Genomic DNA, 25,966 nt, shown 5'->3' with positions numbered 1-25,966 from the left:
TTTCTTTCTATTTTTGAGAGCAGAAATAAAAGATAAAGAGCAAGAATCAGATATTGATGCAGAGAAGGAGGAAGAAAACTTAAATGTCACCACAGTCTCAAAGCTAGAGAAAAGTGAGATTTTAGAAGAGGAAGAAATTGATGTTCAAGCTGAGGAGAAAGAAAGTGCAAATCTTGATGTTGCTGAATTTAGGGCTTTCACTGTTACTGAAGAGCCCTTAGAGGAAGCAAGCATATCTGAATCCTCTGTTACTGTTCCAAGCCTTCCTTTCTTCTATATCAATGATGTGAGATCCCTCTGTTCCCACCGAGCAACAGATTCGGGGTACTAGCAGCGGAAGTAGCACTTCTCGCGCGGGACAGGGGTCCCACATTTGGGGCCTCGTCCACGGATATCCAGACAAGAGACTAATCCGTTGGTTTTTCCAAAACCGGACTCGGAAAAACTTCCCTTACCCGGAAAGCACGGGCGATTCCACCAGGATAACTTTTTACTCTAACGTAGTCAAGACCATTACTGATCAAGCTGATTCGATTGCACCTATAAAGGTACTCGTCCGGATTAAAGAAGAAACTTGCACTTGGATCATTGGAATAACGCTTTTTTCCCCATTCAAGAGGCACAGCCGTTGATTCCTATCCATAGAACAATTACTATCCGGGATTTACTTTATCTATCGTAATAACAGAAATTGAGCCTCGATTTACGGATCCATCAGTCCAGCCTAACCCCATCCGATCCCATGGGTTAGCCAACCGCCCAACCACTGTAGTGATTGGATCCAATTTGGAATTTGGTTAGGTTTTGTCCCGAGTACCAAGGAAAAGAGTTCCAAGGCCCCCTAGCCGGAAGTTCATGCAAACATAAAATTAGGCACACCACTTACACACCCAATATGAAATTGCCTTTTTCTTAGCATCAGCTAACTTTAAAACAATCCTTTAATGAAACCATAGTACCACTGATCACAGTCTTCCAAATTATCCCGTTGATTCTCAAATTTTCCATCATTCCTTCATCAGAGTATCTATGGCATCATTGGCAACTAGAATGCTCACCACCTGTCCACTCAGGGGCCGTTTCAATAGTTCCTAGCCCATAATACTCGGCAATATAATCACTTATCAAGATGGACTCTCGTTGAAGATCAGCAAGATCAACCAACAGATCCATATAAAGAGCCATGGACTCATCCATTGAAGACCAGCAAGGTCAATCAACCAGATCCATGCCCGGTTTCAGAAAACAACTCTTACTCCTTGTTCCAATATCTTCCTCGATGCACGCGGGGGTATCCTAGGCGACCCAGAGCCCGAGTACCGTATGGTCAGCACCCTCTAGGATCCTTCGCAGGTGACCTAGCGCTTCACTCATAGGCCGCTTCCTTGGTCCCTCATCCACCGTACCGGAAGCTCACCATTTTAATCGAACCGAGGCTGGTCAAGACCTCGGCTGACTTTGCTACGCGAGACGTCTTCCATTGACTCTCCGTTCAGCAGTTGCAACTTTATCAGTTAGGTCTCCACGACCTTAATCACAAGACAGTCAAAACGCTTCCCCAACATTCTTGACATAAAACAGCCATTTACAAACAGCATTTACAAACAGTTTACAAATACAGTTTCTATATTAACTCTCATTTTTTCACATTATCCCTCATTAATCCACATTACTTATTCCACATTATCCCTCATTAATCCACATTACTTATTCCACATTCCATTTATATGTGTACTCATCCAATCACCTCATTTTCCATCTCTTCACTTCAGATTCCTTCACATCACATATCATATATTCACATCCGTACATCCACATCCACATCCACATTCACATCCATACATCCACATCTACATGCTTCCATTTTCACATCCTCATTTATACATCCACATCCCATATCCAAATTCATACATACACATTCATATCCACATCCACATGCATACATCCATTATCACGTCCTCATTCATACATCCACATCCACATACATACATACATCCACATCCACATTCCCATTCACATCTATACATCTATATCTACATGCACATTCACACCCATACATCCACATCTATATCCTCATTCACATCCATACATCCACATTCATGCATCCACATCTACATGCATACATCCATACATACACATCCACATTTACATCCATGCATCCACATCCATATCCTCATTCACATCCATACATCCACATTCATGCATCCACATCTACATGCATACATCCATACATACCCATCCACATTCACATCCATATTCTCACCCTATCACAACCCATATACATCTTATCCCATCACATACACTTCTTACCTCATCCCATACACATCCTATCACTTCTTAACTCATCTTATCACATCCTAACTCATCTCATATGCATCTTATCATATTTTATCACTTCCCATATCTTTTATGCATACTTCTATGCATGAAATTCAATTATGCTAAAAGTAACACTTTTATAATAAAATAATCATCTCTTATGCATACCTCTATGCATGAAATTCAATTATACTAAAAGTAACACTTTTATAATAAAATATTCATCTCTTATGCATACCTCTATGCATGAATTTCAATTATGCTAAAAGTAACACTTTTATAATAAAATATTCATCTCTTATGCATACCTCTATGCATGAATTTCAATTAAGCTAAAAGTAACACTTTTATAATAATATATTCATCTCTTATGCATACCTCTATGCATGAAATTCAATTATACTAAAAGTAACACTTTTATAATAAAATATTCATCTCTTATGCATACCTCTATGCATGAATTTCAATTATGCTAAAAGTAACACTTTTATAATAAAATATTCATCTCTTATGCATACCTCTATGCATGAAATTCAATTAAGCTAAAAGTAACACTTTTATAATAAAATATTCATCTCTTATGCATACCTCTATGCATGAAATTCAATTATGCTAAAAGTAACACTTTTATAATAAAATATTCATCTCTTATGCATACCTCTATGCATGAAATTCAATTATGCTAAAAGTAACACTTTAATAATAAAATATTCATCTCTTATGCATACCTCTATGCATGAATTTCAATTATGCTAAAAGTAACACTTTTATAATAAAATATTCATCTCTTAGGCATACCTCTATGCATGAATTTCAATTAAGCTAAAAGTAACTCTTTTATAATAAAATATTCATCTCTTATGCATACCTCTATGCATGAAATTCAATTATGCATAATATAAAAATCAATTTCTCTAGGATTACAATGAATATCTTTCAATTAATCTAGGATGATAATTCCTAGAACATGGTAGGAAGTCCTCTTTTTATGCTTTGAATGAAATTATTTTATGAGTAATTTTTATAAAAATTTTGCCATAGCTCCGCTGCTATGACTGATAAATCTCAATTTTTCTAAGGGATAAAGCTTATCTTTAAGAAAATAATTAGAATGATCCGTAATTGGATCATTAATCCCTAATGGATTGAATCATCAATATTCATGAAATACATAAACTAAAAGCATAGAAAAAAGCCATTAATTTGGCCTCAAGCATAGATTAATCTTGGATTAAGGAAAAGCTTTATGAAAAGCTTCATTTGGATTGAGAATGGGTCATGAGTATGACCATTTCTTGAGTGAGAGAGAGAAATTACATAAAAACCATTTGAATTAAGCATAAATGGAAATTTATGTAATTCTTAACTATCATTAATCAATTAACTTCAATAGCATTCATCAATTTATGTAACTCTTCACTACCATTCATCAATTAACCTCAATAGCATTCAAAAACCATTCCAATTAAGCTTCTCAAGCTTGAGAGGGGTTGAGAAGAGAGAAGCATTGAGAAATTATAGAAAAGATCAAAATTCACCATTTACCTTACAAATTGCTTGATTCTTTGTTCACGGTAGAGGCCCCCAACCAATCAATTGGTTAAGTATGTTGATGGAGCCACCAATGGGGATGGAAGAAAGAGGGAAGTTCCAATTTCTTCAATTTGGAGAGAATTTTAGAGAATAGTAGAAACTAGCATTATTTCAGCATAACTCTAGTATAGTAAAATTCTTCTCCCTTTTTCAAAGGACTCATGTTCTATTTATAGGAGAGGGAAGCTCTAACCAAAGCTAACTGAATTCTAGAATTTTCTAAATTCAGTTTGGTTGAATTTAGACTAGATTTGGACCTAGTTTGGTTACTTTTTGATTCGGTTTGGTTCCATTTTGATTTGGTTTGATTCAAGAGAGAGGAGAGATAAAAATATCACATTATTTTAGAGTTTAAAACTCATTCAAGCATGTGAAATATGCACCTCCTTTAAAGAATTTCCCTTCCTTACATATGTGTCAAAATGGAATGATTATACCCAAAATATCTCATATTTTTAATATTGCTCATAGTTTTTTTTACTAATAAACCTTGTACATATTCAACTCTTCATCTTATGTGAGCATTTACTCATTTTTGGATACTCAATTTATCTCATTTTTTTGATATTACTCATAGGTTTTTTACTAATAAACCTTGTACATATTCAACTCTTCATCTTATGTGAGCATTTACTCATTTTTGGATACTCAATTTATCTCATTTTTTTGATATTACTCATAGTTTTTTACTAATAAACCTTGTACATATTCAACTCTTCATCTTATGTGAGTATTTACTCATTTTTGGGTATCTTCTTTTACAAATAGGATTTATCTCCTCTCTACACATGGATTGATGCTATTGGCCCATAGGAACCTTAATTGGACCATAATCCAAAAATTTCTGAAATTCTAGACCCTTAGGCTAAGGTCCTTCATATCCATTTTCAATTAATTCTAATTGCACATTGGAAAGTTCTTTTTGAATTTCTATTTCAGGGGAGCTTATTTTAATAAGATGAGTTATTTTTCTATCCAAAAATATTCATAATCTGAATATTCTCTCTCTAGAATATTTTCTCTCTCTATGCCAAAACAGGCAGAGACAAGATCTCTTATATTTCAGAAAAGGGAATTGATTACAGGAGAATATGCTGGACATTTTGAGAGGCTGGGGAGGAATCTTACAAATGAGAAAGATTTTATTCCTTTGTCCTATCTTCAATGTCTCTTGAATATCAGGGAAGACTACTGTATTGCAGCAATTTCAGAAGCTTGTGAGGTGACCAAAGACTTTATTGATACAGAAGTAGAGTCAAAGGAAGAGTTTTTGGCACTTGATTTGCAAACATCTCACCACTCATTTATCCCTGCTCTTGATGCACTTGCCTTGTGCCTTAAAAGAGTGGATGAGGAGAAACCTTCCCTTAGAGATGAGGATTTTGAGAACAGGCTTATTGAGTTAGGTGTAGAGTCTTTTGGCAGAGATTTTAAGCTTTAGGTCTGGTACATTTAAAAAAGGAAGTTCTCGCTTGATAGTGAGACTTTTCCATTCCTTGTGTGTTCCATGTTGCAAGGGGTCCTTCTGTAGCAAAATATGGTCCATGCAAGTAAAGAATATGCTACAAAGACAATTCTTTGTTAGTAAATTTAAGAAATTACACTTTAATTTTAACAGTTTTGATAAGTCTGAACACTCACCAAGTAATAAGTTATGTCTTTTTCTCCCCAGGCATCTATGATAGCTTTTATTAAAAGATTTATTGCTTTTTTGAAATCATCTGCATAAGTATTTGAACCAACTTGTTGTCTTAGGACTTCGAAAAAATTGTCGAGTTTTTCCAAACTTCCATACATTTGTTGGCTACATCTGGTCTACTTTTGACATTTGTGGTAATGACACATAGATGTTTCCAGCAGTTCCACATTGCATTGACTTGTTTGGTGTCATGGTTGCTCAAAAATCTTCTTGCTTTTTCTCCTCCCCTTGAAACATCTTGCAGAACATCACCTGTACCTCTAGAAAGAACAGGATCTTTTTTAAGATGCACTTCGCCACCATGGAAACCCATTTGAGAGAGCAAGGCTTCACATTTTTCTATGCACTCATCTGCAAGTTTAGTCGGCTTAATAGAATCTGCATAGTCCAGATGAAGTCGGAGCAATTTGTCCAAGATTCTTATCTCTGCATGCAATGTACATATATGCACATTTTTTAAATGTATTGGTAGAATTGGATCCCAAATTTTAACAGAAGTTGGATAATCGACAACATTCACATTATTTCTGGATGGTGGTTTTCCAATCTCATTTTTTGCAAGCCATTCTCTTGTCCCTGTGCTTGCCATGTAATAAAGACATGGATATTTGGTATTTGCTCCTCCACATACACCAGGGGGATTTTTTTTTGCGAGCTTTTTTTGCCGAGCTTTTTGGAGCAATGAACAAGGAGTCCGAGCTTTGCAAAGGACCATGAACTTACTATGAGCTTTGTAAAGGACCAAGAACTTACTTACATATAAATAACAAGCTTTGAAAGATCAACAATATAAATTTCAATCTTTTGATCCACATCATACTTATTGATATAATTACATATATTCATATATGTAACTAAATTCATGCACCTCATACATATACACATACAAAATATACATATACATACATACATGCAAGAGCTACCTACATACATACTAACATATATACATACATACATACATACATACTTTCTTACTTACTTAAATATAAAAAACAATCCTTTAAAGATAAAAAATATATATATCGATCTGTAAAGTTCCAAACCATGAAAATCTCGATTACAAAGTCTTTGATCCACATCATACTTATTGATATAATTATATATATACATATATCTACCTAAATTCATACACCTCATACATATACATATACATACATACATATATACAAGAGCCACCTACGCAGCACTAACATATATACATACATTGCATACATACATACTTTCTTACTTACTTAAATATAAAACACAATCTTTTAAAGATCAAAAATATATATATCGATCTTTAAACTTCCAAACCATGACAATCTCGAATACAAAGTCTTTTGATCCACAAATTATAGCATTCTAATTATAGCATTCTTCTACATGTCATCCCGACCTAATGAGAAACCTCCCAGACATGCTTTGGCTACCTCCATGTCATTCTCTATCCCCATATAGTGCCTTTTTAACTCTTGGCATGCACGTCCCAAGCCTCCACATCCCGCAAAAACGTCCAAGACACTATCTCCTTCACTTGAGAAGGTCTCCATTAGCCACCTACAATGAAATACAATCATAAACGTGCATCTAAGTATTTTGAAAAAGTAGCTATGAAAATGACCAGAATGAAAATTATCTCACCTAAAGAACATAGGAGATCTTTCTGCACCACCTCGAATGTAGCGCTCCAAGACCATTGTGCGTTGGAATGGATGCTTCTTATTCTTCTCAAAAATGAAATTTCGTTGAGCATTGAATAACTTCTTTGAAACATTTTGCCCAGCCTCACGATCAATAATAGGGACATGGCAATTTACTCGATAGAACATACTAAGCGCCAATGTATCCACCTACCATAACGAGAAAACATTATGTTTGGATATCCATACCACATAACATGTATACACAAAGGGAAATATTTCAGAGATTATGACTTACCCGTTCTCCATTGTCATACAAATAACTTGATTCCACATGAACAGACATTGTTCGATGCATGACCAATCCAACTTTCTTTCCCATGGAATATATTTTAGGAAGTTGATCCATTAGACTCAAACACACAAACCAACCCTCATCAGCCACAAACAAACCAACAAAACTGAGTGTGGCACGTATCAATGATGAAGAAACTTGATTCCATGAGGGACACCCATCTGTATCTACATCAATAACCTGTAAACCTGTAGGAAAGTCAGCCCATACGAGGCGAGCCACTGTATCTGAGGGAGCACCTCTATGAGATAGAGCCTTGGGAATCTTCATCAAGAATTCTTCCACACTACATAAAAGATTTATGATGTTTGGTTTTGGTAAGTACAACTTGGAAAACTAATTATATGGTGAAATTATTCTTTTTAACCTATCTGAGCCCTCCGAAAGAGTGTGGATGTCTACCAGCAATATGTGTGAAAAACATCTCTCACCTGCAAGTAAACAAGACAAAAAATGAGATGCATTTCGAAAGCACACACTTCTCAAAATAAATTTGCAATGGAAAGTACTCTTACTAGTCATGTCCATGATGTCACGTTGTCCTGACACCTCCCCCTCTTGAAGATGCTCTGGAGGGTCTCTCTCTTGATCTTCATTTGTGGGGTCTCCCTCTTGAACATCATGCATAATGTCAAGACGTCTCTTTGTTCGCCTCTCACGTTGCACTTGAGATGATGTAGATGTATGCTCTTGGTGTGATTGTGGCACTCGTGACAGTGGTGTGGATGGTTTTGGGGCCACGCGCGAGGATCCAACTACTGGAGACTGGGTCAAGATTGTTGGCTGTGGGGAAGGTATTCTAGAGTCTTCTTGAGTTGGGGGCTCTCTTTCAAGCTCAGATTGGCAATTCTTAAATTCTTCAAGAAATAGATCAAGATAATTAGTAAAAAGGTAAAAATCCCCATACCTTTTTGTATATGTATATGTACGTAGATGTATATGTATCTATGTATATGTATATGTACATGTATGTGTATGTGTATATGCATATGTATATGTATATGTATATGTATATGTATATGTATGTGGGTATGTATCTATGTATATGTATAGGTATGTATATGTATGTAGGCATGTGTCTATGTATATGTATGTGTATGTATATGTATGTAGGTATATGTATCTATTTATATGTATATGTATGTAGGTATGTATATATCAAAACTTAACAATGTTTCTTTAAAATCTAACATGCCAAATCTTAAATGTAACATGAACTTTGTATGTATGTAGGAATTTAGTGTATGTATGTAGGTATGTATTTATGTATGCATATGTATATATACATATGTATATACATATGTATTTGTATATGTATATATCTGTATGTATATGTATCTGATATGTATATGCATATGGATAGTTTACATATGTATAGGTAGGAAGGTTTACATAAACATGCATATAATTCAGTAGAAAGCAAAAAAGTACCTTTTTCTAGGAGCTCCTCACTTGGAGGCACATGATTTAGAGGATAGTCCAACCACCAAGGACATCTCTTAAATTCCCAATCAGAAACCCCTCTCTCAACCCATTCCTTCGGGTACATTGTTTCCGAGGAATTTGGATCTACCCATTCTTTGATTGCTTCCGTCTCTTCGTCCATTAGACCTTGGCCAATGAGTAGCTGCACCCACCTACATGTCCAAAATAAAACAAACAGTACTAAAATATTTTTTTAAAAGCGTATATGTATTTTCTACAAAAATGTAATGGCATTAGAAGATATATACCTATAGACAACCCTCTTTGCGGCATTCTCCACCTCAGGTTGCTTTTGGCCTTCCTTTACTTTTCCAATCTTTGCCCACACCTCATGGAAGTCCCATGGTATGTGTTTCGATCGCTCCTCTTGCACCCATTGCATAAATGGTGGGATGTAGACAACATCATCATATACCAATAAACCCTCCAAAATAGAGTCTGCCTCCCCTATTAGCTCTTCCCAATACAACTCTTTCTTCATATGCAGCAACGTCTTTTTGTTATCCCCAAACATCTCTGAAATTACCTTGTCCTTTGCCCTCCCGGTCATAAGCATTTGAAGCAATTCCGTCTTCCTATTTCAGCATCATACCAAAACCATAAGAGATTAGATATTAAGGTTAGTTTATGTTAAGGGAGGTTTATTGACATGTGACATACCTTTGAGTTGAAATCCGAGATATGGCGACTGTGTAGAGCTTTTCTTTGGTCAAAGCAACCAATCCCTTCTTGGACCAATCATAGTTATATACGAGTTGAAAGAATGCATCACCATTGGATGGGTTTGCAATTATGAGCATCTTGTACGCTCTATCTCGAAATGTTTGCTCTACACCACGTCTGGCTTTCTCACATTTTGTCTCATATTCTTGCAACCCCATGGCACGTCTATCAATGCATGATATAGCTTGCTTCACCGCATTTTCAAACGGTGTCTACGTATAACGAAAAGGACTCATTATCACTCACACGATTAAAAAACATTGATAATCCGTTTATTAATAAAAGATGGGAAATGCAAACACTACCTTCCACACAAGCTGTGCCAAGATTGTAGCTGGAGCATTGTACCATTGCTCTCCACTTCGTCGCTCCAAACTAAGCTCCATTAAAGCCCACCTCCTTACGTCTTCACCAAGGTAGTCCAATATGGATGATTTGTCTGCCATTCCAAATCGTTGAAACATGAAGATCTCATGTGACAATGTGGGTGTAACACTAGTGCGCACCAATCTGTGTTGTAAAGAGTCACAATGAGCTAAGAACTTAACTATGACTTCACAATGTCCATAATTAAGTAGAGAGAGATCACTTACTCATTTTGAGATCGCAAAGCCAATAGCAATTCTCCTTCTTGCTTCTTGTCCACAACCAAAAATTGACATTTGACCCGGACATGGCGTGAGGGGCTATGAGACCAAGCTAGAGAAAGCAAAATAAAGATATTACAATATATTACTTTTAATGTTGCATAAAATCACTCTATGACATTCAAAAGAACATACCTTCGCGCACTCGAGACATCCATGCCTTCACACGATGATTGCCATCCCATACAAGAAACTTCTTACCACTGAGATCCTCCCACTCAGTTCCTCTGATTTCATCCTCAAATCTGTCATGTTGTACCACCCAGTTTGGTCCCCATTCTTGCAAGTCTATTTGTGTGACCGCGAAATACATAGAGCTTCCTGGACGTGTAAGTGAAACTAAAAAAGGAGGAGATGCTTCGACATAACCATGGCAGTCAAAAGAATCACGAAACACCTCAAGTTGGGTAGAAACTGTACGGATGGATTCATTTGGAATCAGCCTGCATAAAGGGACCAATGGGGTAGAGGAATTGCGTTGCACAAAAAACTTAGTGAATACATCACCAAGCAATCCCAATTCAATAGATTTTCCAAGAAGCCTTCTATGGGTCTCCCCTTGACCAGTACTAGATTCAGGAATCTCCGTGTGAGTTGGAGGAGGTGAGCTCATTTCGTTCTCCAACACAAGCACTTCTTCCTCATGACCAAGAGAATTATGCGCTTCTGTTTCCTCTCTAACAGGAGATACATGTGAGGACAAAGGTGTCCGTGATTGAGCTTCCTCGCTAAGAGTCAAACAAACACGCCCAGATCTTAGTGAGTATCCCCTGTTGTCTGTAAGACACACACACCAAGCCCAAGTAAGCATATCTAAAACAATAAAACACAATCTCAATAGAATCTTGGCTATTCACATCATATACCTTTCTTAGTCTTTGCCTGTTGTTTTCCTGCTTTTCTTGGAGCCATCTTCCTTTCTTTTGCCCTGAATATGAGTAGCAAAAAGTTTGAGCTGAATCACACATAAACCCTACTTCATGTATATAGGAAAACATCAACCTCACACACAAACATCTCCTACTAGTGTGTGTGTGTGTGGGGAGAGAGAGAATAGCATAGACATGAAGTGAAGCCACGGCTCTTCTGGTTAGAGTGCACATTTTTGAGGAGAAACCAATAAACCTGAGCTTCCTAGCTTAATACAAGAGCCATTGAAGGAGCTAATATATATTGGCTGTTCATGGTGGCAGTGATGCAAACCCATTGCAGTGTTTCATCCGAGAGGACCATGATATAAGCGTAGAAGGACGTGCAGGTGCAAGAACCATTATGCAAGCCTTACTACTGAGAAATGCACCCGAACTCGTCTGCTCATTTCTTCGTCATCATCATTACGATGATCCATAGCCAAATGTGAGCTCAAATTCATTGTGCCATATGTTCAAGCAATGCGTACAAGAAATGCACCATTCAAATGGGACTTACACGACTCTCTGTTGTGTGAGCTTGTGCTTTAAAGTTTCCTATTCCTATTGGGAGAAGTAAAGGTAAGCCTAATGTATCTAATATTTGAATGGGAGTAAAGGTGCTAAGCCTAAGGACGTAAAGGTAAGCCTAAGGTATCTAACATTTCAATGAACGTAAAGGTAAGCCTAAGGTATCTAACATTTGAATGGAAGTTAAAAAATTCTATGTTGTGTATAAATTCACATGACCTCTATGCTATGTATATATTATATGGCTAAAGGTTGTGGTAGAACTAAAGTACTTAATGTTTATAGGAAAATGTAAACATAAGGTACCTAACATTTAGGTTCCTTTAGGTGCCCACCCACCCACCTCCCCTCTCCTATGTACATCTTGATGCTTCCACCCCAGGCAATGTGTGCCCTCTTTTTCTAGAGCGCCAACGCACAATATTGTGCCCCAATAGTCCCTACACCTGCATTCGAGAGAGCAACATTCCAAATGCAAGAGATAAGGAGAGTTCTCAACCATTGTTACCCGCGTACGCTAGAGATAAGGAGAGATACCCGCCTACGCTAGAGATAAGGAATACGCAAGAGATACGTTAGAGATAAAAACAAAATATCAATGTTTTCAGAATACGCTAGAGATAAAGAAAAATATCACTGGAAAAAATTGTTGCTCGAATTCTGCAGAGAACCTTCCAAACGATTGGGTAAGCGAAACCTTCCAAATGCAATGGTCGTAAGAGATACGTTAAAGATAAAAAAAAAAAATCAATGTTTTCAGAATACGCAAGAGATACGTTAGAGATAAAAAAAAAATATCAATGTTTTCAGAATACGCTAGAGATAAAGAAAAATATCACTGGAAAAAATTGTTGCTCGAATTCTGCAGAGAACCTTCCAAACGATTGGGTAAGCGAAACCTTCCAAATGCAATGGTCGCAAGAGATACGTTAGAGATAAAAAAAAAATATCAATGTTTTCAGAATACGCAAGAGATCAATGGTCGCTCGTGCATTTCCACCCCCCCTGCAGAGCCGGGGGATGGTCTGCGCTAGCGGAGACCATCCCCCGGCTCTGCCGGGGGGGTGGAAATGCAAGAGCATGGCTTATTAAGGTCCAGCGACGCCTGTGTCTTCGCCCAGCGACGCCTGTGTCTTCGCCCAGCGACGCCTCCACCTCCTGCACCACCTCCACCTACTCAAACGCCACCGGCTCAACCTCTACTCATACACGCCTCCATCGCCTCTCCTCCAGCATGTCCACTCCCCCGGCAGAGCCTGGGGATGGTCTGCGCTAGCGCAGACCATCCCCAGGCTCTGCCGGGGGAGTGGACATGCTGGAGGAGAGGCGATGGAGGCGTTGCGGCCAGCGCTGCCCCCGTCTCCTCACAAAAGACCTTCTCAACATCGTCTCTGCCTACGCCACAACTTGGACGTCCTCAACACCGTCACCGCCTACGAAAGCAGCAACGTACACCTCCAACGAAGCCGCTGCCGGCGCACAGAAAAGAAGAACAGAGAAAAATCGAGAAATGAAAAAAAAACTCACCTCTTCTCTTGCATTCGTCTGCCTGCTTGCTGAGTTGAAAGTATCCTTCATGTACCCTAAATATCTATCCTTCATGTACCCTAAATATCTCTTTTCTTCGTGTACCCTTTAAACTAAGCACCACATATGTGTGTGTGGCCTAAAACATACTTAGCCTAAAAATAGATACATATACACACACACATATATATATCTAAAAATGTATTAAGCTATAAGTGTTTTATTGTACACACGTACATTTTATAGTTTAGGCTATTTAAATATGTATATATATATTGATGTTAATAAATGTGTGTTGTGTGTGTAGCCTACTAGATATATAATCTAATATATTTGTATATCCTAAAATAAGTAAAAGACTAGTCTCTTTGTAAATACACACACACACTAAAATACATATATCCTCGTCGGGGGATTCTTAGCCTAGAATATATACAATATAATAATATAAATATAAACATGTGTGTATGTGTATTTACATATATCCCCATCCGGGGTTCTTAGCCTAGAATTTATACAATATAATAATATAAATATAAACATGTGTGTGTGTGTATTTACAAAGAGATAAGCTTTTTATTAAAATAACACTTAGAATCAATAAATGTATATATTTGTGTATTTTTTTATATATTTGTAGATACATATATATTTGTATATTTTTTATAAAAAAATTTGATCGTGGTCATTCTCAATCGTGATTGCTCCACCTTGTTTTATCATTTCAACCACCTACATTCTCAATCGTGATTGCTCCACCTTGTTTTATCATTTCAACCTCCTTCATTCTCAATCGTGATTGCTCCACCTTGTTTTATCATTTCAACCTCCTTCATTCTCAATCGTGATTGCTCCACCTGTTCCTTCGTTTTTATATTTTCATTTCACATTTTCGTCTCTCCTATCCTTTCTGTTTCACATTTTCGTCTCTCCTGTCCTTTCTGCATCTTCATATTGCCTTCCCTATGGAGCACACTGTTACCTTTGAGTGGGAGCTTGATGGCAGTAGCAAAAAATCTCAAACTTTAATACTTCTCCACCAGACCACGCTTGTCAGTCACGGATATCTACAAGGGTTTTTGCCTTCTTCACACGCCCTTTCTGGAGTGAAAGCTACTAGGACCGATGGAAGCCTACAGGAAATCATCGCTCATTATGATATGGAGGGCAATAAAAACTACCTCATAGATATTTCTCGTAGTAAAACATATATGCTACAATGTAGTCCTCTTTGTGCTGCTGATAGTCTTGATTCTAGTGCTGACGACATTGCCCAAGATGTCCGATATTTGGAGAGTTTAGTGGATGAAGAATTAGGGACACAAAACACCCATGTTCATATCTCGAGCTCCTCCTCTGAGAGTGACTTGAATGGCTCAGCAACTATTTTGCAACCAGGTGAAGGCACAAGCAATCCAAAAGGTTCAAAGCACAAGATCTCTGAAGATGAATGTATTGCTTCAGAGAGTATACTTTCGGTTCTTCGTAAGAAGGAGCAACCTTCTCTTCTGCGTTCATTGTTGGAAAAAGTTACTCGAGTCATCCAAGTCCAGGAGGTGCCAAGACATTATGATGGTGATTCCATCCTAGAGTTTCCACCAACATATGGCAAAATAGGAAATATGGATGGAATGGAGCAAAAATATGATGGTCACCTATGGACACGTCCAGTAACATCAAACATGTCTGTAAGTTGTACCGTGCGTATTAGCTATTGTGTTGGTACTTTGGAGTGCCATAGGCTCAGCTGTCCTTTTTACTTGAATAATAAAAGGTATAACAACACCTTCTTTCATGGACATCTGACAAAAAAGATTGCAATTGGACTTTTGACAGAGGATGAGAAATCTAAAATAGTTTGTCACTTTTGTCGCAAAACTGCACATTGTGTGCAAGTGTGTAGATGTATTGTGTATTACGTAATGCCTCGTGACACAACTATTACAAGAATGATGCTCCACACTGGGCTGCATGAACATCCAGTTCAGCCAGGAACTTCAAGGTCAATGTTGGAGCGTGTGAAAATGTTTGTTTCTCAAGTGCTGAAAACCCAGAGAAGTGCTGGTCCTCGAAAAATACAGATGGATATTGTGAAGGATATGCTATTTTCCTCCATGATGAATCAAAATGATGAGCTACCTACAAGTATTGGGGATCATGAGCTCTGCAATTTTTTGGAGGAGTTGAGTCCTCTTGTGGAAAACCAGAGGTGAGTATTCACTCTATAACTTAATTATATTTGGAAGTATTTTTCTACATTTGGTCCTCTCTTTATTGTGAAATTATATTTTTTAGGTTTAGACGCATTGTATCCCAGGAGAAAAGAAAATTGATGCCAGCAGGAGAGGGCTTTGATAGCATCCTTCTTATACAGAGAAGATCTCGCTATTCATTTATACAAGGTAGCCGTTTCCCAGGACAAGGTGGCCCTGATGACAAATGTTATGTCTTTAAGATGTCTTTGCGAGGACCAGCATCAGGCGTGGACTTGGTGAATCGCATGCGGTGTGACAGTGGAGGTGACTTGTCAAAGTCCTGGGTTTTGTTTGATCACACTCATCGAGTTTTTGGTTGGTCAACAATGGCTTGTCATGTTTACGACCCAAGGTGAGACTACGAACTCCAATTTTTTCATTTCTTTCATTTACCTTGAATGATAGCTGACTGAAAAAATTATCTCCAAAATCTTATAGTGTTCAAGAGCTGTTGACAATTGCCACATGCGAAATGAAGGAGGAGGATACAAAAAGCCAAGTACTATTTTGGGAAATGCTGAATAGCACAATGGAGCAATGCGGTTATGCACCCGCACACTTCTATGGGTTTATGGCTGATGAAGCAGGGTCTAATTGGTGTGCAGTTAGGACCGTTTTCAATGGGGGTCCGCACAACATTATGGAGGACAGGGAGCGAACGTGCTTATTCCATTGGAAACAAAGTTTGATGAAGCATGCTAAACAATGCGTGAAGGCAGAAAGTCGACAACACCATATTGACTTGTGTGAAGAATGGAGATTGGCAACCAATAAGGAGTCAGCTTTCTTAAAAAGTAAAGAGATTCGTGAGTGGTGGAGAAATGGACATGTTCATGAGGGAAAACTATCAGTGATGGATACGTGGATGAGTTGGTGGGAAGTACGAATAGCACATTGGGGCAACCTCATGTCAAGGGTGAGAAATTTTATAGAGAACTGATATGTTGTATGGATGCATTTGCATTGGAGTCAATTTTATGAATTCTTGTATGAAACCTCTTGTGTGCAGGTGGTCTTAAGCTCGGTGGATTTAGCACAAACCCCTCGAACAAACTTATCTGAAAGTGTACATGGGAGTTGGCTTGCTGGTGAAGGATACAAGGAAAAGGTTAGCTTGTATGATGCGTGCATTTCAGATATGGCAAACGCTTTACTACAAAGTGCAAAGCAATATGCATATCAGATGGGGAAGCACAAAGGTGAGGGACCAAGCTTGAGCAAGTTGTTGGATAGGGTAGCAGCAAGGTCAAGACTAACACCACCACAAGTGGCTCGCATGGTCCATGAAACAGTAGCTAATACTCCTATATATGAGGAATCAAGGCCTCTACATGGAGATAAGGAGACTATTCAACGGAAGAGGGTGAGGACAACGGAAGTAGACCAATGCTCACATCGTCCAGGTTATGTCATGCAGAGCAGACATCGTCAAAACCGGGGAACAGCAAGAAGAGTAAGTTTTGGAGATAGATCTAGAACAAACAGTGCAGCAAGTCCCGCTTCAAGGGGAGGACCAAAAAGTCCAATGACTGGAGGAAACAAAGAAGTCGGACATGAAGAGCCTAAACAACATTATGGCACAATGAGCGGAGGACAAATGCATATAAAGGAAGAGGCCGTTGGACGCACAATGTGGGCCATTAGACGAACCCCATTGAACTCAAAAGTCAAATGTTTGGGAGGTATTGATGGAAGACTTAAGTGCAACTCATACATACAGGGAAGCTCTATTGGAGTTGTTGCCCCTAGCTTCTACTCAGAGTGACGACATCCTGGTCCGGGAGGGCCAAAGGCTCAAATGATGTGGTTTTGTCCTTCAGATGTTTCACACACATGGCATGTAGATCCAAACATAATATACAAGCCATCATACCCAGATACGTGGAAAGTGGATGTTGGGACCAACATAACCAGCCAAGAGGTAGATAAATTAGTAAAGGCAGGGTTCAAGTTAGATGTTACTCATGAAGAACCTTTTGTGTCGGGGGTGGGAGAAACATCCACACAAGCAGCGGGCAACAAAGAAAATGACAAGAGGCCACATGATGCTACACAAAATACAAAGAGATCAACCAAGTGGAGGCATTGGATTTCCAAAGAAGCAGAAAAGAGGATTGGTAGTGCCGAGGCCGTGACAGCGACAGTCCTTAATGAGAGTGCAATGCAGCCATCCCCCTACTCTATTTTTCATTTGGCATGTGAGAGTGGAGGGGACTATTTTATACACATCAAGGTACAACCTTGGTGTACATGTCCTGATTTCGTGCAAAGAGAATCTAGAGGAAAGTCTTACGTTGCATGTAAGCATATCTATTTTGTCTTCTTGCGAGTTTTGGGATTACATAAGAATGAGGATATGGTAATGCATCAACCGACACTATCACCAGAGGAAGTGGACAATATTGTAAGATCCCGGTCTCCACCGCGCAACAGATTCGGGGTACTAGCAGCGGAAGTAGCACTTCATGCGCGGGGCAGGGACCCACACTCGGGGCCTCGCCCACGGATATCCGGACAAGAGACTAATCCGTCGGTTTGTCCAAAACCGAAACCGGAAAAACTTCCTTTACCCGGAAAGCATGGGCGATTCCACCAGGATAACTCTTAACTCTAACGTAGTCAAGATCATTACGGATCAACTGATCTGACTGCACCTTTAACGGTACTTGGTCAAATCAAGGAAGAAACTTGCACTTGGATCATTGGGATCAACGCTTTTTTCCCCATCAAGAGAGGCACAGCCGTTGATTCCTATCCATAGAACAATTTCTATCCGGGATTTACTTCATCTATCGTAATAATAGAAATTAAATCTCGATTTACGGATCCATCAGTCCAGCCTAACCCCATCCGATCCCATGGGTTAGCCAACCGCCCAACCACTGTAGTGATGGGATCCAATTTGGAATTTGGTTAGGTTTTGTCCCGGGTACCAAGGAAAAGAGTTCCAAGGCCCCCTAGCCGGAAGTTCATGCAAACATAAAACTAGCCACACCACTTACACACCCAATATGAAATTGCCTTTTTCTTAGCATCAACTAACCTTAAAACAATCCTTTAATGAAACCATAGTACCACTGATCACAATCTTCCAATTTATCCGGTTGATTCATAATTTCCCAGCATTCCTTCATCAGAGTATCTATGGCATCATTGGCAACTAGAACGCTCACCACCTGTCCACACAGGGGCCTTTTCAATAGTTCCTAGCCCATAATACTCGGCAAAATAATCACTTATAAAAATTCAAGATGGACTCTCGTTGAAGATCAGCAAGATCAACCAACAGATCCATATAAAGAGCCATGGACTCATCCATTGAAGACCAGCAAGGTCAATCAACCAGATCCATGCCCGGTTTCACAAAACAACTCTTACTCCTTGTTCCAATATCTTCCTCGACGCACGTGTGGGTATCCTGGGCGACCCAGAGCCCGAGCACCGTATGGTCAGCACCCTCTAGGATCCTTCGCAGGTGACCTAGCGCTTCACTCATAGGCCGCTTCCTTGGTCCCTCATCCACCGTACCGGAAGCTCACCATTTAAATCGAACCGAGGCTGGTCAAGACCTCGGTCGACCTTGCTACGCGAGACGTCCTCCATTGACTCTCCGTCAGCAGTTGCAACTTTAACAGTTAGGTCTTCATGACCTTAATCCACAAGATGGTCAAAATGCTTCCCCAGCATTCTTGACATAAAACAGTCATTTACAAACAGTCACAAAATACAGTTTCTAAATCAAACTCTTGTCTTTCCACATTATCCCTCCTTAGTCCACATTACTTATTCCACATTCCATTCAATGTGTACTCATTCTCATCCATTTCCTCATATCGACGACATATTAATTCACATTCACATTCATACATCCACATTTACATGGATACATCCATTTTCACATCCTCATTTATACATCCACATCCCATATCCACATTCATACATACACATCCATATCCACATCCATACATCCACATTCACATCCACATTCACATTCACATCCACATTCACATCCTCATTTATACATCCACATCCACATCCATATTCACATCCATACATCCACATCTACATGCATACCTCCATTTTCACATCCTCATTTATACATCCTCATCCCTTATCTACATTCATACATACACATCCATATCCACATCCATACATCCACATCCACATCCACATTCATATTCACATCCATATATCCACATCTACATGCATACATCCATTATCACGTCCTCATTCATACATCCACATCCACATACATACATACATCCACATCCACATACATACATACATCCACATCCACATTCCCATTCACATCTATACATCCACATCTACATCCACATACATACATACATCCACATCCACATTCCCATTCACATCTATACATCCACATCTACATCCACATTCATATACATCCACATCCACATTCCCATTCACATCTATACATTCACATCTACATCCACATACATACATACATCCACATCCACATTCCCATTCACATCTATACATCCACATCTACATCCACATTCACATCTATGCATATACATCTTCATGCATACATCCATTTTCACATTCATACATCCACTTTCACATTCATACATCCATACTCCCATCTCCACATCCACACATCCACATACATACATCCATTTCCACATTCCCATTCATGTAACCCCATATGTCTTGACATCTAATCTTTTACATCACATCCATTCTCGCCCTATCACAACCCATATACATCCTATTCTATCACATACACTTCTTACCTCATCCCATACACATCTTATCACATCTTAATTCATCTTATCACCTCTTATCACCTCTTATACACCTCTTATCACATCCTATCACATCTCATATCTTATTTATAGAATACAAGAGAATTCTTATATTTGATATAAGATTTCTTTACACATTTACTTATGCATAAATTCCATTTAAGGAGATTAATACTTCTGAAGAAAAATCAATCTTTTATGCATCTTCCTATGCATAAATTCATGAAAATGACACTTTTGAATTAAAATTCAATCTTTTATGCATGTACCTATGCATAAATTCAATTTAGATGAGAATGACACTTTTGAATTAAAAATCAATTTTTTTTTATGCATCTTCTTATGCATAAAGTCAATTTGGTAGGAATTACACTTTTAGAATAAAAGAATTTCTCTTATGCATCTAAGTTATGCATAAAATCCATTTATGATGAAAATCACACTTTTAGTATAAAAAGAATATCTTTTATGCATACCTCCATGCATGAAATCCAATTATGATAAAAGTAACACTTTTATAATAAAATAATCAACTTTTATGCATACCTCTATGCATGAAATTCAATTATGATAAAAGTCACACTTTTATATAAAAATTTTCCTTTATGCATACTTCTATGCATGAAAATTAAAAATGATAAAAGTAACACTTTTGATATAAAAATTTTCCTTTATGCATACTTCTATGCATGAAAATTAAAAATGATAAAAGTAACACTTTTGATATAAAAATTTTCCTTTATGCATACTTTTGAAAATTAAAAATGATAAAAGTAACACTTTTGATATAAAAATTTTTCTTTTATGCATACTTCTATGCATGAAATAAAAATGGTAAAAGTAACACTTTTGATATAAAAATTTTTCTTTTATGCATACTTCTATGCATGAAAATTAAAAATGATAAAAGTAACACTTTTGATATAAAAATTTTTCTTTTATGCATACTTCTATGCATGAAATAAAAATGGTAAAAATAACACTTTTGATATAAAAACTTATCCTTTATGCATGATATTAAATTTTAATTTCTCCATGATTATAATGAAATTCTTTCAATTAATCTAGGATGATAATTCCTAGAATATGGTAGGAAGTCCTCTTTTTATACTTTGAATGAAATTATTTTATGCATAATTTTTATAAAAATTTTACCATAGCTCCGCTGCTATGACTGATAAATCTCAATTTTTATGAGTTTAAAACTCATTCAAGCATGTGAAATATGCACCTCCTTTAAAGAACTCCCCTTCCTTACATATGTGTCATAATGGAATCATTTTAATATTGCTCATAGTTTTTTTTTACTAATAAACCTTGTACATTTTCAACTCTTCATCTTATGTGAAATATGCACCTCCTTTAAAGAATTCCCCTTCCTTACATATGTGTCATAATGGAATCATTTTAATATTGCTCATAGTTTTTTACTAATAAACCTTGTACATTTTCAACTCTTCACCTTATGTGAGCATTTACTCATTTTTGGGTATCTTCTTTTTACAAATTTGGATTTATCTCTTCCCTACACATGGATTGATGCTATTGGCCCATAGGAACCTTAATTGGACCATAGTCTAAAGATTTTTGAAAATCTAGACCCTTAGACTAAGGTTCTTTATACCTATTTCCAATTAATTCCAATTGCACATTGGAAAATTCTTTTTGAATTTCTGTTTCAGGGGAACTCATCTGAATTATAAGAGATATTTTTCTATCCAAAAATATTCAAAATCTGAATATTCTCTCTCTAGAATATTTTCTCTCTCTAGGCTAAAATAGTTAGAAACAAGGTCTTTATATTTCTGAAGAGGGATTGATTACAGGGGAAGATACTAGACATCAAAAAGGGGTTGGGAGAGGAATCTTACATTCTACCCCACTTAAAAAACGCGAGATGCCCTCATCTCGCAAACTGGGGGTAATTTTGCAAGATTCACGAATATGAGACTTAGAGAAAAATTTTAATCAAGATTAACCACCAAGATAAGTCTTAAAGAGAGCAAGATTCAAAATACGAACAAGATTTAAACTTTATTCATTCTCGAAACTTATACAGTAAAGATAGAGGAACTCTTTACACTTCCATAAGCCCGTCCATCATATGGTCACAAAAGCAGTCCTCACAAACTGCACAAGTATAAGGTAACTCATCTATGGGAATGATTCTGTGGGTTATTGCTGCGCCTATCTCAGTGGTATGAGGTGTTCTAACAAAAGGACCTCTGAGAGGCAAGCCAAAAACGGGGTAAAGGCATATCTTCTCATGAGGAAGAAAACACGCCAGTAAGAAGACCCGCTCAGAAAACCCAAGATGTCTTGATCTCATGACGCAGTAGTATCGAGGACCCAAACCCAAGGCTTCGATAACCATGGCCAAGCAGACATTGTTACGAAAGTGCTGCTGACCCCAGGGTGTTACCCTAGTTATGTCTTGATAGGTCCGCCATTTGGTCTGCGCTACAGAAGTTCCTAGGTGAGGAAAAAGTGAGCGCTCATACTGTTCTATAAAATCCTTCTTCACAGACTCACTTGCGTCTTGAAGGTGAGGAATCATTATGGATAAAACTAATTCTTGTTGCCAAGCCATGAAGGAGATTAAGAAAGAAAGGAGATCGATGGGAGTAAGATTACTGTGAACGACAAGTAAAAGTTACGACTTATATAAAGGAAGGAGCTAGCGTAACTTAGAAGCTAACGGTAACTTGCCACTGAAGTTTTACCGTCTTTCCATGATTTGGGTTTGGCACCTATTTCTATGAAATACATTAAGAACTTTGAGATGAGGAGGTAAAGGAAGCTTGTAGGCTAAGTCACCTACTTTCATTGAATTCAGATATAAGGCTCACAATATCTGGGGGATAAGTTCTTATACTCCCCAAGAGATAAAGAACTTCTTTTGGGCCGTACTCGAATGAAAACCAAAACCTTGGTATCCAAAACATCGATTTTCACTTCTGAACTCATTGTTCTGAATCCTTAAAACAGCGTGACTCCTGAGAAGTATTCTAGGAAAAGGGTCTTCCTTTTTTTTTAAACAGAATCTTTCTTTTATTTTAGAGAGGGAATAATTATAAGATCAAAAAGGGAGATTCTTACTCCTGTATACCTCAAAGGCAGGGGAGGAATCTTACATTCTACCCCACTTAAAAAAGTGCGAGATGTCCTCATCTCGCCAAGTAGAGGACAACTCTTTTTCTTAAGATCCAATTTATTCTAGGGTTCCTTATATTCTGGTCAACCCAACAGAATACGGGGATAAATATCCCTTATATAGAACTCATCATTAAATAACAATTCATTTCAGATCATATCATTCATATCTTTAACACGATAATGGTCCATCAGATCGAAAATTTTTCTTTCTGAACATTCCTCCACGGGAATTTCAGTCAAGCAAGTTTTCAATTTGTCATCCCTTAACTTGATATACCAAGTCAAGTGTTAACAGTAGCACTTTGACAGCACAATCCACTAATCTCATAGTGATTTGCTGAAATCACTATCATCATTCGAGTTATGAATATCATCACAGGGACTCGTCCCATTCATCCTCATTGAGGTTTCGCTCAGCTTATTACACTTCAACCAATTTTGAGGGATCATCATTTTTCAATCAGAATCCAAATCAATTCATCAATTCTCAAACAGAATTAAAAATCATATCAACCACATTTGAATTCATCATCTGGATAGCATTAACGCTTATAATTTCAAGTCTTAGATTTACTCGTATATACTGTCCGTAAAGAGCTGCAGTTATACTCTCGGTATATACGGATAGTCACGGCCCTTGGAATTATAAGGTAAATACCATCATGTCTAGGCCTCAAGCAAGTCAAGGATTCTATATAATTGCGGTACTTCCATCTAAAGACCCAATTACCAAATTATGAATTTCAGTTTGAATATTAAATTGTATGAATTATATCACACAATTACAACCTTTTTTGTGCTTCTTGATAAACTTTTGACATAATTGGTTTCTCAGTTGATCTTTATTAACCAAATGCTCTGATACCAACTGTAAGATCCCGGTCTCCACCGCGCAACAGATTCGGGGTACTAGCAGCGGAAGTAGCACTTCATGCGCGGGGCAGGGACCCACACTCGGGGCCTCGCCCACGGATATCCGGACAAGAGACTAATCCGTCGGTTTGTCCAAAACCGAAACCGGAAAAACTTCCTTTACCCGGAAAGCATGGGCGATTCCACCAGGATAACTCTTAACTCTAACGTAGTCAAGATCATTACGGATCAACTGATCTGACTGCACCTTTAACGGTACTTGGTCAAATCAAGGAAGAAACTTGCACTTGGATCATTGGGATCAACGCTTTTTTCCCCATCAAGAGAGGCACAGCCGTTGATTCCTATCCATAGAACAATTTCTATCCGGGATTTACTTCATCTATCGTAATAATAGAAATTAAATCTCGATTTACGGATCCATCAGTCCAGCCTAACCCCATCCGATCCCATGGGTTAGCCAACCGCCCAACCACTGTAGTGATGGGATCCAATTTGGAATTTGGTTAGGTTTTGTCCCGGGTACCAAGGAAAAGAGTTCCAAGGCCCCCTAGCCGGAAGTTCATGCAAACATAAAACTAGCCACACCACTTACACACCCAATATGAAATTGCCTTTTTCTTAGCATCAACTAACCTTAAAACAATCCTTTAATGAAACCATAGTACCACTGATCACAATCTTCCAATTTATCCGGTTGATTCATAATTTCCCAGCATTCCTTCATCAGAGTATCTATGGCATCATTGGCAACTAGAACGCTCACCACCTGTCCACACAGGGGCCTTTTCAATAGTTCCTAGCCCATAATACTCGGCAAAATAATCACTTATAAAAATTCAAGATGGACTCTCGTTGAAGATCAGCAAGATCAACCAACAGATCCATATAAAGAGCCATGGACTCATCCATTGAAGACCAGCAAGGTCAATCAACCAGATCCATGCCCGGTTTCACAAAACAACTCTTACTCCTTGTTCCAATATCTTCCTCGACGCACGTGTGGGTATCCTGGGCGACCCAGAGCCCGAGCACCGTATGGTCAGCACCCTCTAGGATCCTTCGCAGGTGACCTAGCGCTTCACTCATAGGCCGCTTCCTTGGTCCCTCATCCACCGTACCGGAAGCTCACCATTTAAATCGAACCGAGGCTGGTCAAGACCTCGGTCGACCTTGCTACGCGAGACGTCCTCCATTGACTCTCCGTCAGCAGTTGCAACTTTAACAGTTAGGTCTTCATGACCTTAATCCACAAGATGGTCAAAATGCTTCCCCAGCATTCTTGACATAAAACAGTCATTTACAAACAGTCACAAAATACAGTTTCTAAATCAAACTCTTGTCTTTCCACATTATCCCTCCTTAGTCCACATTACTTATTCCACATTCCATTCAATGTGTACTCATTCTCATCCATTTCCTCATATCGACGACATATTAATTCACATTCACATTCATACATCCACATTTACATGGATACATCCATTTTCACATCCTCATTTAT

At 38.1% G+C, this 25,966-nt stretch overlaps 1 protein-coding gene across 1 annotated transcript; it reads right to left on the bottom strand.

Moving 5' to 3' along the window:
* Positions 1–7,225: 7,225 nt before the first annotated feature.
* Positions 7,226–9,194, bottom strand: LOC147609579 (uncharacterized). The gene is made up of 5 exons (XM_086787978.1): positions 9,020–9,194; positions 8,104–8,445; positions 7,956–8,019; positions 7,769–7,874; positions 7,226–7,234 (listed from the first exon to the last, which is right to left on the bottom strand). The coding sequence occupies exons 1-5, from the start codon at positions 9,192–9,194 to the stop codon at positions 7,226–7,228; spliced, it is 696 nt and encodes a 231-aa protein (XP_086644104.1).
* Between the last annotated feature and the right edge of the window lie 16,772 nt (positions 9,195–25,966).

Source organism: Cibotium barometz, chromosome 51 (genome assembly GCF_041138505.1).
Source record: "Cibotium barometz isolate CiBa-2024 chromosome 51, ASM4113850v1, whole genome shotgun sequence".
NCBI classification, from domain to species: Eukaryota; Viridiplantae; Streptophyta; class Polypodiopsida; order Cyatheales; family Cibotiaceae; genus Cibotium; species Cibotium barometz.
The sequence above is the reverse complement of the archived record's forward strand: the minus strand, read 5'-3'. Positions and strand labels throughout refer to the sequence as shown.

Coding starts and splice junctions, on each gene's coding strand:
- LOC147609579 (XM_086787978.1), bottom strand. CDS start 9,194: ATGGACGAAGAGACGGAAGCAATCAAAGAATGGGTAGATCCAAATTCC. Junction 8,446..9,019: donor TGAGGAGCTCCTAGAAAAAG/GTACTTTTTTGC, acceptor TATTTCTTGAAG/AATTTAAGAATTGCCAATCT. Junction 8,020..8,103: donor TGACATCATGGACATGACTA/GTAAGAGTACTT, acceptor GTTTACTTGCAG/GTGAGAGATGTTTTTCACAC.